Source organism: Crinia signifera, chromosome 1 (genome assembly GCF_055691185.1).
Source record: "Crinia signifera chromosome 1, ASM5569118v1, whole genome shotgun sequence".
NCBI lineage: Eukaryota > Metazoa > Chordata > Amphibia > Anura > Myobatrachidae > Crinia > Crinia signifera.
The window spans coordinates 379,000,787-379,018,998 of record NC_139217.1 but is presented as its reverse complement, the minus strand read 5'-3'; the positions used below and the strand labels follow the sequence as shown (position 1 = coordinate 379,018,998).

Here is an 18,212-nt window from a genome sequence, read left to right as displayed (position 1 = left end):
CAAGGCACTGGATATAAAAAACACTATTTTAAAAGTATATTTTGGGTTTACTTAGGAATGACTTTGTCTTGTTTGCAATGTTTTCATAAGATCTGCAGCAATTATATGTGACAAATTTGCAAATATAAAAGAAAGAAGAAAGGTGGCAGAAAACTTTTTTTTATACTTTATTCATTGTTCTATATTTTTTGGAACCAGGTTAGGCTGATGAGTTGCAGGCACTCTTGCTATTGGTCAATATTTGCGCAAAACCTATGTTCACGCTTGGCCTATGGAATTTGGCCATCCGACCTCAGCTATACTGCATAGCGAAATGAATCGACCGTTATCTCAATCCAGTCCTTATTAATTTAGTTAACTTACATTCCACAAATGAACTATCTTTGAGATAGAGAATAATAATTTTATACTCATTATGAGACATGTTTAGACTTTAACAAAGAACTGGGCACTACCTAAAAATATTTCACTACTATATGCAGGTATCTGTGCACCCATTGCTGCTTTGCTACTGTATTTCACGAGCAGCAGTTAATTAGACATACTCTATGTCTCATCTTTATGATCCTGAGGACTGACCCATCACTGAGGCAGTTGTGAGCAGTGGTGGTTTTTACCTATGGACTGCAGGGCTGCAGCCCGCCCCCCCCCCCCCCCAGGTAAAACTCGCCACTGTAGTGAAGCCAGATGAAGTCCAACCTGCCAGTCACCAAGGCAGTCCCATTGGGAGGTGATCCCTCCCTCCGGGACGCCTGGCTGCAGACTGCCGGGCAAAAACGGCAAATGTGCATGCGCATTACCTATATCGGTACTGCGCACGCGCTGGTCCCGGTGCCTGTAACTTATATTTTACAGGTGCTGGGACCAATATTCCTTCTATGGGCTGTTGCCCAAGCAGCCTATATAGAAACATAGAAACATAGAATTTGACGGCAGATAAGAACCACTTGGCCCATCTAGTCTGCCCCTTTTTTTAAACATGTTACCTCAAACCATTTTTGATCCTTATTTTTATGTAAGGATATCAATATGCTTATCCCAAGCATGTTTAAATTGTACTACTGTATTTGTGTCTACCACCTCTGTTGGGAGGCTATTCCACTTATCTACTACTCTTTCTGTGAAAAAATTCTTCCTCACATTTCCCCTGAATCTTCCTCCCTCTAGTTTCAGTGCATGTCCTCGTTTTCTGTTGCTCCTCTTCCTGTGAAGAATGTCTCCACCTGTACCTTGTTAAAGCCCATGATATATTTGAAAGTTTCTATCATGTCCCCCCTTTCCCTTCTCTGCTCTAAAGTATACATATTAAGATATTTTAGTCTTTCCTGGTACGTTTTGTGATGTAGGCCATGCACCATTTTAGTTGCTCTTCTTTGTACAGTCTCTATACAAAGAAGAGCAACTAAAATGGTGCATGGCCTACATCACAAAAAGCTGGCCATTAGCACAGTACATATGTTTGTACTGCGCATGCGCCAGTCCCGGCGCCTGCAATCATAGGACAGGCGCCGGGGACAAGAGGAAAGCGGAAGCGTCGGCAGTGACAGGGGGAGGGGGGTGTCTGCAGCCAGAGGAAGCCCCCCTCCTTAAAAGAGGTAGGAGCCGCCACTGGTTGTGAGTAATGGAATGATAAAGCAAATGTGTAATCCAGGCTCGGACTGGCCCGCCGGGGAACCGAGGAATTCACCGGTGATCTATGACCCTGGCCACTTTTTAAGGGGGGTGGAGTAGGATGCAAATTTTTACTGAGTTAATGCTGCCGGGCAGTTATCACTGACTTGTTATCGCTGCTGGGCTGTCATCAGCTATTGACTAACCAGTCATTGGTGGTGGCTGGAGGATGAGAGGCTGATTTCGGCTCAGGTACCAGAGGAGTCGTGCGGGCGGATGTCAAATTGTATCATGATGTCATGTCGCATCATCATGACATCACACTGAACCCACTGCCTTCATTCCCCCAGTGGGCCCTTAACGTTTCAGTCCGACATTGGAGTAATCTCAAGATTGTATAGATGCGACTTTGCACACTTGCAAAATGAGTGTTTCCCAATGAAAGCTGAGTCAGTCACTCATCTCTATTACTATGCTATACAATCGTAAAATACAGTGTTCTGTTGATTGCTGTAATCATTGGCAAGCTCCAATGACTTGTGTATGCTAGTAAATAATAATTGATTTTATGGTTTGTCAGTAAATTTGCTGACTCTTATAAGTTTGGCTGTTTGTGACAGACGGTAAAAAATATCCTTTGGAGATACTGCTATAAAGCTTAGAGGTGAGGAATATAGCTTACAAGCCATGGTGAAGTCAACAGGAGTGACCTCTGTGGATCCAACTACAGTATTACTCAATAATGGGGGTAATGCCAATATCTACTACCCTAAAACAATTAAGGCTGAAGTTCTGAGATGAGTGGGAGAGACCCTTAGAGATAAGAAGATGAGTTCACCACAAATGAAGAGGCAGGCACCACTTTTGGGGACCACATACAAAGAAGAGTGTCGGAGGATAAGAGCAGATCCTCATTAAACATAAGCAAGAGTAGGCAAACAGCAAAAGAGAGCCCATACAAAATTTGAAATTAATTGGACAACTCTAACCCGTGGCCCAAGCGGCACAATATTTTATGCTCAGTGTGTATGCACCTTTAGTTGTCAACTTCCTGGCATCTCTCTTTTGGGGTGAAATGTACTAAGCATTGAAAACTGATAAAATAGAGAGTGATAAACCACCAGCCAACCAGCTCCTAACCATCATATTTCAAACCCAGCCTGTAACAAGGCAGTTAGGAGCTGATTGGCTAGTACTTTATAAAAGAAAGACAATTGGTTAGTGACAATAAATAGCAGATTAAGAAGTGTTGCAGAGTTGGAGTACGGTTGCGCTTTCTAGGTGTCAATTATTAATTGTCACCAACCTTTTTTCTGGCTAGTACTTTATTCTCCATTTTATCACTTTTCAAGCTTAGTACGTCTGGTCCTGGGAGAGAGCAGCTTGGTTGGCATAACAGGGAGGTGGGGCAGTGGTGGGGCATTGCAAGGTGTAGGGGGCATGGCACTGCAGAGGATGTGGTACAGGGGGTGGTACTTGTGTAATATCTGGGCGCCCGGTTTTTTCATTGTATTGCATCGCATCGCATGCAATATAGTGGCATACAATTCATGCAATGCGATTTTTCATTGTAAAGACCAGATTTTTAATTGTATAGTCACCCATGGGTGATTTCATACCCCCACTATCCGCATGGAGATGAATTTATATAGTGTGGCGAGCGCAGCGAGCCACCGAACCCAAAGCGCGGCGAGCGCAAGCAGAATACATGTAAAGCAATCCGCTGCGCTCGCCACGCTTCAGGCTCGCTGCACTTGCCACACTATATAATATCAACTCCATGCGTAGTTGGATAGTGGGGGTATGAAATCACCCATGGGTGATTGTACAGTTAAAAATCGGGTCTTTACAATGAAAAATCGCATCGCATCGAATGCCTTAAGTAGTGGCATGAGATGAAAAAAATCGGGCGCCCAGATAATACACAAGTATTATGCATCATCTTTGCCATGCCCCTGCTTTAGAATTTGTAGAGGGACAGCTTCCCTTTCTAAGCTCATGCTAATAAAGACATTTTAAACCAGTAATAACAGCCCTGAACTTGGTCTGAAAAGGGTTTAGATAATCAAAACAAAGGACTGAAATGAATAAAAGGACAAGCATGTCATCTCCTGCTTCTACCGTTTCAGCAGCGTGAGAATAACGCTTTTCTCATTCAAATGACACCAGAGACATAAGACGGCTTTGTTCTTTGATGAAGAGAATGTAGAGATTAAGAAGACTGAGTTCAATGCTATTGTCCATTGTGTGTAGGTGCCCATTTACCTACCATCTATTTTACACAGTCATATCATTGTAAGCCATAATACAGCATCGATATAATTGCTCAAAGTAATCATGTAAATTTGCTCTGGGCATTAATTCTTTATTGCACAAGAAACCTTTGAGATACAATTGATAGTTATTTAAATGACAATTTTGTGAAAATGTCCTGACAACACCACATTTTTACACTATATGAACATGTGTATCAAAAAAACTAACAACAAACACTTTCCCAATCTATGAAGCTACTTATTGAAGGACCTCATCCAAGCTAAAAATAAGGCAATGCTCTGTACCCATGAAGGTCTGATTGTTAATAAACCCATGAAAGGTGAAAAAAAGCATTTACCCTGTCCCTGGGTCAATCACTTCAATCATAGAAGTGGTGAATTAAGAAATTGCACCAAACGGTGGTGGCCTGTGGTGCAATCCGATTCCATTTTGGAGCTCAAGCACATGGATATTATGCCTTGCTATCAGCGTGGGCGTAATATTCGTGACTGGGTTGTATGCACATATATTACGAATATGCAGTCCAGTAAAAATGATCATGCAGGGTGTTTAGCCAGACAAAATGGATGCTACAAATTTTTTTATTTGCCTGATCTGTAGAAGCATGGTGTCTGCCAACTTATTTCATCATTCCCTTAGTGGTAAAAAAAATACTATTTGGACCCGGGTTACTTGTATCACTCATTTTATAGCTTACCTGTTGCTGGCGCAGTTATGTCAGAAAAACTGAGAGGACGTTCAGGGAGCGGATGGCCATGCATCGGTCAAGCATTAAACAAGCTAAGGAACGTGGGGTGAGTGATCATCCCTTTCCTAGACATTTTCTGGAGGCTGGTCCTAATGTTTCTTCTTTAATTTACATTATTATTACCCACATCCCACTGTCACCTAGGGGTGGGGATCGGTCCCTTAAACTTCTACGCTGTGAGGCACAATGGATTTATAGATTGGGCACTATGGCCCCTAAAGGACTGAATGAGAGCAAGGGTCTACACAGTTTCTTGTAGATTTTGTATAAATTATTGGTATCGGGAGCTCTAGTTATTTATTTTCTAGCGTGTAGCTTTAAACAGCATTGAATTTGTCTTTAGTCTGAGCTAATAATAGTCTGTCTATAGCGTATAAATGTATTTATTGATCTCTTTTTATACTCTATTTGATCACATTGTCTCCCTGTTTTTAACATTTGTATTATATTATGTAATGTGTGTTGATAACTTGTTATTGTTTACATGTTGCCATGGTGATCACAATGCCTGGCGGATGCTGGTACGGGACGCATCAGCGGGCTGCCGGGGGAGGTGGGGGAGGTGTGTCGCACCCCCCGGATGCCTGCAGTTACACTCGAGACGCCAGGCTGCATTTAGCATCCTCTGTTTCCGCAGCAACTGGCAGCACCCTGATGATGTCACTAGCCAGTGCCGTGGGTGGCGTGGCTTGATTGGCGCCAATTTGTGGTGGTGAGTAGTTCTATTTAAGGGCATTTTGTATGCACTGTTTGTATCCTGATGATGAAAAAAAACAAAATGTTCAAGCTACAGCCTGCCTGGTTGTGTTTATTTCTTTAGGAATGCCCTACATATGGACTCTGGTTGGAGTACTCAGGAAGGCACCCAGAGAATTCAGCATTGACGTTTAGCAAGTATATTGATGTATGCAGTACATAACTTTTTCTCTGACTTTAATACAGTACGTACTGTTTGCCCCTACACTTTTTCTTCCATCTAAAATACACATTTTTACAATGCCAGTGTAATTGTGTAGTTACTAAGTTGAGCTGATTGCTCTCTACAGTGTGATGTAAGAGTAAGGAATTAACTAATTGCGCTAATCCTCTGCTAAACAATAAAATAATATGAAAACATTATTTAAGTGGAACTTTCAATGCTGAATAGAGGTCAAAGTACCAAGCAATCCACTCCTATAATTTTTCCAAACATAGCCTGTAAAATGTCAGTTAAACCATAGCTGATTGGATAGTACTTTACCTTTCACCAAGGTTTTATAAATCTCCCCTTATGAATTATCTTTACTGTTAATATGCTAATAATGATTAGCAAATATGTGAGGTGTCATATATTTAGGACAATTACAAATGCATTCTGTGTCATTTCAGACACCCAATATACTCCCTTCAATTAACTGAGTTTGTCATGTAAAGCGGGTGTACACATGGAGCGATTTTTGCTAGTGAGTGACTTTAAGCGATTTTGACTAAGCGATTTGACTAAATGCACTTGCAATTTTGACTAAGCAATTTTGTCTATGGGTGATTTTGACTATACTAGAATTAACATACTTGGTTGGTATTCATTGCAGATCGCTTAGTGAATATCTCCCTCAGCAGTGAATAGCAGCGATTTTGACTAGACAGCCAGCGATCTAGGCAACTCTTTTTTATTAGGCGATATTATAGGGAGATTTGTCTAACCTTGACAGAGATCTTTACTAACCTTATAAGCAATTTTGACTATGTAGTCAAAATCGCTTAGAAGGATCGCTCCGTGTGTATACCCCTTCAGTAGCGCACGCAGGGGGGGGGGGTTTCTAAGTACCCAGAAACCCCCACAGGAATCTGAGGACCCAAGTCTGAAAGCTGAGGGTCCCCTCTTTCCATGGGTACAAGCATTTAAAAAATCGGCCCTGGGGAACCAGAGATATCTGACTTCAAATCAGTGGTCCCCATCCAAGCCTGTTAATTGCTCTCCCCAGTCAGATATTTCAGTTTCTGTCTGACTGTTTTTCTGAGGGTATATTCTAAGCTAAGAAACCTTGTTCCGGGAACTGGAGATATCTGCAGTCAAGCAAGCTGTCCTCCCACCAGAAAATTATGAATAATAAGCCCACTCCACTATACACCCCTCCTCTGCGTATTAAACATCCTCTACCACCCTGGAAGTTATGTATCAGGGCCCCTTCATTCAGCCCAATGCCTCCTTCTCCCACCCCATCTCCCACCATCTGTGCAGTAAAGGGGTAATTAGTGGAAATTACTGATCCAGGCCCTACATGCTGAGCGGTTGATATAATCCCCCCTACCACCCGCGGGACATCAAAGCTTCCGCTCATAGCACCCCCCACCCCTACCGCTGGAGGATAGGTAGGGGCCCCAATACATTGCTATGCCCAGGAGTCTACACTGATGTTATGTATATATATATATATATATATATATATATATATATATATATATATATATATATATATATATATATATATATATATAGACATTGGATGGGCTCTGCACACACTAAATTAACTGATCAATGCATTTAAGCCTGCAGCCCCCGTCAAGGGACCCCACTGTTCTGCAGGTCCTACCACTATCGCTGAAAATGGCTGCAATACACATAGCTATCACATCAATGAATGTGACCACAATAAGACTAATTAAAAAAATTAATCTAATAAACAATATATACACTTATCAAACATTGATGTGATAGCTATGTGTATTGCAGCCATTTTCAGCGATAGTGGTAGGACCTGCAGAACAGTGGGGTCCCTTGACGGGGGCTGCAGGCTTAAATGCATTGATCAATTCATGAACCAAATCTCCACTATTTATTATCAGTTAATTTAGTGTGTGCAGAGCCCATCCAATGTCTGTTTAAACAATGTGGTCACAAGCCATAGGGCACCCCAAAACTAGGAAAGGTGAGTGCCGATGTTAAGTGTATATATTGTTTATTAGATTAATTTTTTTAATTAGTCTTATTGTGGTCACATTCTCTCATGCACCCTGTTTTTAACTAAGATTCCATAGCTTATGTTAGCCATTTCCCTAGATGATTAGTGACAGGTGTGTTGGTAGCTGCTCACCTATAAAAGCAAAGTCTGCTGTGAGCTTCAGACCAGATAGCATGCCTGGTATCAAACATTGATGTGATAGCTATGTGTATTGCAGCCATTTTCAGCGATAGTGGTAGGACCTGCAAAACAGTGGGGTCCCTTGACGGGGGCTGCAGGCTTAAATGCATTGATCAATTCATGAACCAAATCTCCACTATTTATTATCAGTTAATTTAGTGTGTGCAGAGCCCATCCAATGTCTGTTTAAACAATGTGGTCACAAGCCATAGGGCACCCCAAAACTAGGAAAGGTGAGTGCCGATGTTAAGTGTATATATTATATATATATATATATATATATATATATATATATATATATATATATATATATATATATATATATATATATATATATATATATTATTATTATTATTATTATTATTATTATTTATATACATTTGGTCTATCTATAATACTTTAACGGACCTGGCATATACTGGGTCACCTAAGTGTCCATCTCCGTGCTTTGCTCTGCCCCTCTGGAAACCCCCTTCTGAAAATCCTGCGTTTGCCTCTGCGCTTAAGACTTTCCCACCCAATGGGCAATTATGGTATTCTCCATACCAATAATAATATTACAATTCAAAAATGTCTGTTGTTCAAGTACAAAATAGTATTTTTATTGGCATGGAAACCTGCCAAATGTTTCCAGTTGTAGACTAAATAAAGTTTATAGACAGCAATGCAACAACATAACCCTAACAAATGTCCTTGATAATATCTGAGCATTATTGTGTTATTGAAGTGTCAAGGCCGCTGTAAATACTTTACAAATAACTCAATGGCATAGTTCATAGCATGTTCTGAATTTACTGGATTAAGGGGTTTATTCTAGTTCATTCTTTCTGACAAAATCCTTCTTAGATGGACAAAACCATGTGCACTGCAGGGGGGCAGATGTAACATGTGCAGATAGAATTAGAAAGTATGAAATTAGAAAGAATGAATGGAAAGTATAAGGACCCCTTGGCGCACGGTATAAAAAAAGAAAAAATATTTATTGTATACAGCAGTGGTTCCCAAACTGTGTGCCTAGGCTCCCTGTGGTGCCTCAGGACACTTGCAGGGGTGCCTTAGGTTGGTGGACCAGGATCAATTCATATTATTAATGGTCAATGTAACAGGCAAAACTAGTGCTTGAGGCTGCCAATCATAATATATGTGGACATAATATATGTGGACAAACAGAAGCAACTGAAGCAACCACATAACTGTGACATATACACACAATGCACTTACTTTTATATTTTTTTTCTAAATTTCTCAATAAGAAACATTTGGCCTAGGGGTGCCTTGAAAACATTTTGATGCTAAGGGTGCCGTGATTCAAAAAAGTTTGGGAACCACTGGTATACAGGATAACAAGATAAAAAGCATGGGATTCACACTTAACATATAATGGGTTAGAAAGGGAATGAATAGCAGGCAGAACTTGAGCAATATTGTAAAAAGAATAGAAATAGAAAAAGAATAGTCTCTTACCCAGACTGGGCAATGGAGCCAGAGGTGGTAAATGCAGGGTGTCCCCATAATACACACCCTGCAAGGCTCCAAAAGATAAGATGGGCAAAGTCCTTGTCCATGGTACTCTAGGTGCACAGCAATCAGGCCAATGCGTTGGGGGCCCTTCTTCAAGTCTTGAAGAAGTGCCCCCAGGTGTTCAAAATGCATTACCTTGATTTCTGTGGTCCTTGTCCCTTGTCCTTGTCCAATGCATTTTGAGCTGCAGGAGACTCTTCTTTAAAGCACGAAGACTTGTGCACAGGGGCTCGAAACACGTTGGCTTGATTGCTGTGCACATACCACGGACAAGGACCTTGTCCAGCTTATTTTATGGAGCCTTGCAAGGTGTGTATTATTCCGGAGCATTTACCACCCCTGGCTCCATTGCCGTCTGGGTAACAGAGGATTCTTTGGACTGCATTTTTTACAATATTGCTAAAGATTTGCCTGCTAGTCATTCCCTTTTTAACCCATTATATGTTTTTAAGCGTGAATCTCATGATTTTTATCTTGTTATCCTGTATACAATAAATACTATTTCTTGTTATTTCTTGCTCTGTGTATAAATGCTATAGTAATATGCTGATGAAGCTATGAAGTTATAAGGAACAAAGTAAAATTTGCTGTAGAACACACAACTTATAATATCTTCAGAATTAAAGAAAGGGTTGTATACATTTTTTAATAAAACATAGAAATCCATGCATATATAGCCATATATAGAGGTTGTACATTCTCATTGGTCACTGCTGGTTCTTATTTGATTCTATACTCATTTGTTGTAATGCAACCTATATTTCCCTAAATGCCAGAGTAATTCATTATTCAGCTGTCAATTGAGCAGTGTTCTGTAGCAATATGTTATACTGCATCTCCCCACCAACCCACTTCATCACTGCCACCACGTCTCCAACCGTGAAGATTTAAGCTGCTATTTTATAGGGAATACAATCTTGCATGTTATTTTTCTCTCTTTTTTTTTTTAATCGCCATATGGAATATTCAGAAAGTGCCTGTTCCATTTTTAGAGGCTGGGAATTAAATTTTAAAGAATTGTAAAAACAATACTGATGAAGGTATATTAAGAGGTTAAAGGGTAATAAATGTGCTTAATGACACATGTCTTATACAGTGCTTAGATAATGAAACTATGAAATCTCTGGGGCTTTGGCCTGCATTTCACTGTGACAACTGTTGTATTTGTACAGACTTCATTGCACAACAATATATGTTACAGGCAATTTATGTTCTCCCAAGTATACAGGGAAACCCCCTGATGGGCCCCACTGCCTGGTTGGCCCACATCATTCAGTAGGAATCAAGTTTCAGACTGTGTAATTCAATTATAAGGTGTATTTTCTACAGTACATTTCTGTTATTAATCCAGGCTTGCCTACCCTCCCGAAGTTCGGGTCAACCCCCGGTAAGGTGGGCAAGTATGTATTAATCTGGTACATTATCACGCATGTACCAGCAGTATTTACTATACAGTATATATTTATCAAAGGGCCCAGACCATGCACTCTTTAATGGTTAGACAAGTCTCCGAGCATGGGCCCCTTTCACTGCCTTCCCTTGTTACAGTAGGCACTTCATTCCACAGTTCAACATTGCATGCTCCTCTATGTGTGCAAGTGGGCCTAGAACACTCCATGGTACATACAACTATCCACAGATCACACCAAATAGCTTCATTTGGCACACCGTGGGCTTTGACAATCAGATGCACCATGCAACTTTTAATGACATCACTAAATTATGAAAATGTTGGAAAACATGAGAAAACCCCGCAAAACTTGCGTTGAAAATATGTGTATCCACCATTGTCATGTCAACCATTTCAACACATCAACCTTTTGTACGTGTTGAGCTTAAGCACTGTCAACTTTTCATTTTCAACCTTTTGTACATGTCAACCTTAATCAATGTCAACCTTGTGTACATGTCAACCTTAAGCAATATCAACCTTTGTCCATGTTGACCAATTTGCATCTTTTTGATCCTATGTGTTGACCAATTGATCTAGATTGAATCGGAATCAATTGGTCAGGGAAAATGTAATTACCATCAAGGCAGTTGCCTTCTCTTTCACTATTGATAAATGTGATGCGTCCTTGTGTTCCTATGGCAGCCCTGCTCACAGGTGTTCACAATTCCTTCTGGGATGGCAGAAGACGCCATGCTAATTTATGCATATTACAGACATTTACAGCTGAAACTCTAACAACTATGTGAAGTACTGTATGCATGAATTTTACATTGCTCCTGAATGCTGAAAATGATTCCACATAAGGTACTTTCACCATTAACATATTTTGAGTACAGATGTAAGTTTAGTAGATAAAGCAGTAGTATACTGTAAACGTAAATGAATTATCCCATTTTGAACAATCTTTTTCAAATGAACCCCTTACTCCAATATTTGTAAATGCTCCCCTATACGTGATGACCGTGCTGCCATCAGGCAGAAGCGCTGCTAGCACACAGTGGAGTAGAGCAGCTCCCGGGAGTATAGAAGCTCAGAACAATCAGGAACTGGGATTATTACATTTTGACAAGGCAGGAATATACCTAGAATATAAACATCATAAATCATTTTACTCTTGTTATCTCAGATTCCCAAGGAGGGATAGAGAAATTTGATGTGGTGTATAACGATGCAAATGCCGTCCCAATGTTAGTACTATTCTACAGAATACAGTGTAATTAAATGCAACTAAAAACAAACAATATTGATCAAAATGTAGTTGTGCCTATTTGTAACACTTGCTATACATATATCCCTCTGTATGCTGAGCTGTGGTTGGACCGCTGTTATACATACACCGTCACAATTATTAGTGTACGCTGGCATTGGACCAATCCTTGGAGTAAGAGATTTGACTAAACAGATCTCTTTACCTGTTCACAAATCTGCATAGTTCATTATTACATGGGCACGCACTCAATGCACCCTTGCTAAACTCAGTCTACAGCAGGCATGTCCAAACTTTGACCCTCCAGCTGTTGTGAAACTACACATCCCAGCATGCCTTGCCATAGTTTTAGCATTCCCTAATAGCAAAACTGTGGCAAGGCATGATGGGACTTGTAGTTTCACAAAAGCTGAAGGGCCATAGTTTGGACATGCCTGGTCTACAGTAGGTGCCAACATCCTGTTACATCCAAACAACTGTGGAGAAGCAACTCAGTTGCCTGGGACTCTGAGTGATCTCAGGTTATGGGTGTTCAGCTACAGAGCATGCAGAAGGTCAGTCTGCAGTACCAACTAGTTTTAAACTCTGAATGTGCACCATAATGTTATTATTAAACACAATTTTCTTCCTTTGTAAATATCTGGTGATAAAGTGGTGGTTCCTTGGAGGGACTGTTAGAAATACACTATACATATTATGATGGAAAACTTTTTTTTTTTTTTTTTGGGGGGGGGACTACTAATTTTGAATACATTTTTTAGATTGTTTAAAAAATAACCATCAAAGTGAATTTTCAGCAGGTAAATTCCAACAGTGTCACCATACAGATATCAATATATATTCAGAATGCAGTCATAAGTAATAAACTGTTATTTTTAAATACAGAGTTGGTGATTGGAACCGTTTCATCCACTTTCGGACATTTCCTCTGCATTGTGTGTAGCGCAAGTGTGTACTGTATTGGATTTGTATAGATAACAATCCACATTAACACTTTTCCCTTGCATATATATAAAGTCAAATAACAGACAACACAAATAACAAAATCATGTATGTAACTAGAGTTTACCTTCTTTCAGCTTACCTCTTCCTTCTTCTTGTTCTCTTATGATTCTCCCTTTAAGAGCTCTGTTCCAAGTGCCTCCAAAATCTCCTTGCTTACTTCTGTCTGGTGACTCTTTTCCAGATGGTTTGAACCATGGTCCATATCTCCGTGGTGTGCTTGGTGACTCCGGAGCTTCTTTAAATACTCTACTTAGTTGGGCCACCGCAGGACCCTGGGAAACACCTCTATCGCTGACGCCAACAACCAAGGTCCTGTCACTGTCGGACACAATATGTTCACCTTCAAAACTTGCGTGCAAAAATACAACACTTCCAGCCGTTAAATATAAGATTATAAACGTGAAAAAGCGAACAGGCTTCCGTCGAAAATATCTCTGGAATTTTGCAATTATCTTGGCCATATCTTGTACATTATCTGGATTTATTTTTAAAGTCTTCTTAGAAATTTAAATGATCACAGGATAATATTTGACTTCCATATCTGCAAGATGCTATTTGCTGCATTATACATCCCGGGGCATAAATAAAATATCTAATAGAAAATCTATTGGTCTGAAAATTATCTTGAGGAAAAAACATTTCTTTGCACTACAAAGCTACTGTATGTGCTGTAAAAATACAAAGATTTCTTTTTGAAGTGAGTGTTACATTCCATTTCTGCTCAGTCTATTCTTCGCCAATAAAGGTTCCAAAGGGGAATGCCATTGATGGACAGATCATTTTAAGAAAATTGAGAGTTGGAAGGTGGCTGAAAGCTGATCAGCTGACACAGCTCTCTCTCTCGTTCTCTCTGCTTTCAGTTCCTGAGCACGGATTCTTGGAAGCATCGCTTTAATGGAAATGACACCGCTTCTTTTTCAGCAAAGAGAAAAGGTCCCTGGATACAAAACACTCTTAGGAACCCTTTGTTAAATAAACTGTCATTCACTTTGGTCCAAAATAAAAATGCTGTACCTAAAAGTCAAATGGAAAACAAACTCATTAGCTTTTACACTCTTTTACTTTCAAAACATTTTGGCTTAAAAAACAGGATAAAAAAAAAAAACAAATAAAAATACAAGAAACCCAAAAACAAATGATCAATCAAAACATTCTAAATAGGCATCTACACACGACACAAACAGAAGGGTCAAATGAAATGCACCCTTAAACACCTCTTACTACGTGACATCAAGTGTTTCATGGGCAATCCTGGCAAAATGTGATATCATCATGCACTGGCGAATGACATTTCCTTAAACTGGGCAAGAATCCTGGCTCTTGGGTTGGCAGGACTGTGTTTTCTAAGTCAGAACTATCCAGAGATTTGTAATTGTCATTTACACATGGAGGGCTTCCTTGTTTGATTAAATCAATGTACTCTGCTTCTTACATGAAATATAAAATAATTTTAGGATCTGGTATTGGGGATGTTAGGGACCCATCTTGTGAAATTTACTTGAATGTGGTGGATGGTCCCACATTTTTGGGCAAACGTGTGCTAAGAACTTATACTAGAATACTATTATTTACTTATTTGTAAGAGTTTGTTTAAACTATCTTGTCTATCGGTATCCTAAGAATAATGCAGATGCACACTATAATAAAGGTGCATACATACTCTACAATTTTTTGACCTATATGGTTCATTTGGGCTCTTCTGAATGATATTGGTAAAAATATAATTCAGTGTGCATGCTACAATGATGATGCGTGTACGCGCCAAACCTTCATCAAGGTTAGACTGTACCTAGATCATTCATCATTCATCTTTTGTCAAATCATTCAGTCTGTATGCACCCCATCTTTCGTCCAGGACACTGGGGAAGCTCAAGGGAAATTGGTCACCAATGTCTTTCAGTGCATACATCATCCAGTGTGTATGTACCTTAAGCACTTTCTCCTGCATGGTTCTACCCTGGGAAAGTGTCTGCTATTCCTTTAATTCAACCATTGTTTTATAACCTTTATTTACATTTGAATACAATTTATGGTACTTGTTTCCTAGCACGGCCACAATCGTAACTAATCGTGTCCCTTAATTAAGGGACACGATTAGCCCGATGGACCCGATTTCTTTTGAAATCAGGTCCATTTTGCCGGCTAGGAAACAAAAATCGGGGGCATCGCGTCGGTCGGGACCATTAACATTGGTCCCGACGCGACCGACGCGATGCCCCCGATATTTGCATTGACTTCAATGTTAAAAAAATTTTTAACATTGAAATCTTGTCGGGAACTGTAAAATATCGGGGGCATCGCGTCGGTCGGGACCATTAACATTGGTCCCGACGCGATGCGACGCGATGCACCCGATTTTTACATAGGATTCAATGTTAAAAAATTTTTTAACATTGAAATGGTGTAAAAATGTTAAAAAATGTGAAATGGGTCAATATGACCCATTTCACATTAAAAATGTCCCCGTCGTCGCCCCACGATAGACGGCAACCCGAAGCGTGGCGAGCGCAGCGAGCCCGCGAGGGGCGGCGGTACGCGTCCTCCGACCTTTTCATGCCCTACTATCCACTAGGGCGTGGAGTGAGAATAGAATAGTGTGGCGAGCGCAGCGAGCCACCGAGCCCGAAGCGTGGCGAGCGCAGCGAGCCCCGCGAGGGGACGCGGATACCTTCACAGGTAAACGCGTCCCTTCGCGGGCTTCACAGGTGTCCGTGGCGACGCCGACACCTGTGAAGCCCGCGAAGGGACGCGATTACCTGTGAAGGTATCCGCGTCCCCTCGCGGGGCTCGCTGCGCTCGCCACGCTTCGGGCTCGGTGGCTCGCTGCGCTCGCCACACTATTCTATTCTCACTCCACGCCCTAGTGGATAGTAGGGCATGAAAAGGTCGGAGGACGCGTACCGACGCCCCTCGCGGGCTCGCTGCGCTCGCCACGCTTCGGGTTGCCGTCTATCGTGGGGCGCTGTGTACGCGCTTCAATTTGGGGGGGTTTGGAATTTTTTTCATTCAATCCAATGTAAAATTGGGTCCCAGGGACCCAATTTACATTGGATTTAATGAAAAAATCGGGTCAAAAATCGGTCGGATCGGTCGATCGCATCGCATGCGACCAAATCGCATGCGATGCGATCGACCGATTTTTTTCAGCACGACCACCCCGATCTTAATCGGTGTGGCCGTGCTAGGAAACAAGTACCCAATTTATTGTTGGACAGATAATGATATGCAGCACTGTGCATTTCATGCAGACTTCGCACACTACTCTTTCCTTGATATGATCATAAAACTTATGTATTTACATGAAATATTGATCTATTGTTTTAAATGCATCTTAGCTTTTACAACCCTACACTTGCTCTAAAGCACCCAGCACAAATGTACTGGTTGTAATAGATCTCCATGCTGGTGATAACATACAATGCACAAATAGTTCTAGTACTAATTATAGTAACTGTTTTCTATAAAAAAAAATTGTAATTCTTATAATCTGTAATCACTAACACAAATATTAATAACTGATTAGAGTATTAAGCTACCAGTACAATATATTGGAAATGTGGAAGAAAACCGAAGCATCTCAAGAAATCCCCTGAATATAAGCATATGTATAATGTATGCTGATGTTGCCCAGACTTTCTTACAGTGACCACACCTTGTTATCTGCACAGTGCTGCATATGTAGAAGCTCATTACAAATAATGTTTGTACATATCTTGCAGTCACTCAATGAGCCCCGCAGCCTAACTGTAATGGGTGGGTCAAGGGGCGGGCCACTGTCCGGGAATCTCTCAACAAAAAGGTGGTAACCCTACTCTCAGGGTACAATGTGGAAAGAAGCCCAGCGGCTTCAATAGGGTAATGCCAGCAGAAGCTGGTGTGCCTACTGTATCCAAGTCCTGGAATGGGTCACATTCTGGTGCTTAGTATATATACAGATGGAGCCGGCTTTATCTTTGCAGTGGATGGCGTTTCTACCGCCATCCACCGCTAGGGGCTGGCTCCCAACTAGGGGCGTACACGCACGAGATGCTCGCACGCCCTGTGGCAACGGAGCTTGGCGGGGGTCCCCGATGCCTCCCCCGTTGTCGCCACCAGTCCCCCTCGCCGTCCGGACCCCCCCGAACTGGGCAGCATGGGCAGGGAGATGCTGCCCAGCCGCTGTGATACTGGGACGCGCGTGCACGTGAGAAGCACGCGCGTCCCAGTCTCTATCGCCGGCGCTCTCCAGTGAAAGGCATCTGGCGAGCGCCGGCCAAAAATAAGGCCGGCTCCATCTGTATATGGGAAATACAGCGAAAGTCTGAAAATGGCAGTTTTCAGCATTTTGCACACACAATTTTCCTTTAGTACATGCAATTAAGTACATTAAGGACAAATTCTACAGGTGAAAATCGGTTATGTCAGTTGCATTAGGTGAATATTTTTCAGAGCAGTTAGGAAAGTTTTGTCTATTTCTACATAGCACTATTCCTAATGAGATATATTCTTCCTTGTACAGATAGTGTCATGTCTAATATACACAGTATAGAGAAACTCCCATATATAAAATGTATAGATGAATAATGATGTCATCACTTTAATGTTTATAATGAAAATGTGTATTCTATAATATTGCAAGTCATCTTAGGGATTCACGGCCTGCACTTCAATAGGTTATGGAAATCCTTAATACGTGTATATGTGAACATTATTATGTGAGGTTATTGATATTAGTTGTAGACTGAAATGTTATAATAATAACAAGAACTAAATTGGTTCTGAGTAACTATTTACTAACCTACTGAATTCCAAACAAATATGTACATATTCTTCCTAAATGAAATAGAAACAGGAATTCTCTTAAAAATACCAGAATAATAAGGTTGTATGATATAGTGCAGAAGGGGTTACAGTTACACCTCTGTATTTTTTTATGAATATATGAGCATTGTATTTATCTATAATTGATTTTCACTGAGCCATTAACATTGATAATTGTATGCTCAGCACAGAGGCGTACCTAGATATTCGTGGGCCCCATAGCAAAAGTTCTTAAGGGCCCCCTATTTAGCATCTGATGGTGATTAATGTATGTAAAACATATTACTTAGAGAGCAAAGATGGGCCCCCTTCAGCTCTGGGCCCCATAGCAGCTGCACCCCTTGCACCTATGGTAGTTACGCCCTTGGCTCAGCAGTAATTCTGCAGATTCCCTTCGATTTTCAATTACATTTTATAGGACAGTCACATCTTTCATTAATTCATTTTTCTTGAACTATTCTTCCATAA

At 40.8% G+C, this 18,212-nt stretch overlaps 1 protein-coding gene across 2 annotated transcripts in view; it reads right to left on the bottom strand.

The window, feature by feature from the left end:
* WSCD2 (WSC domain sialate O sulfotransferase 2) overlaps positions 1 to 18,212 on the bottom strand; it is a 273,923-nt gene that overhangs the window by 162,722 nt on the left and 92,989 nt on the right. The window contains exon 2 of one of the 2 annotated variants that reach the window (XM_083151445.1): positions 13,009 to 13,958. In XM_083151445.1, the coding sequence (XP_083007571.1) occupies positions 13,009 to 13,405 (397 nt within the window). In that variant the 5' untranslated portion in view covers positions 13,406 to 13,958. The remainder of the gene's footprint in view (positions 1 to 13,008; positions 13,959 to 18,212) is intronic. The other variant, XM_083151446.1, reaches the window with a different exon arrangement.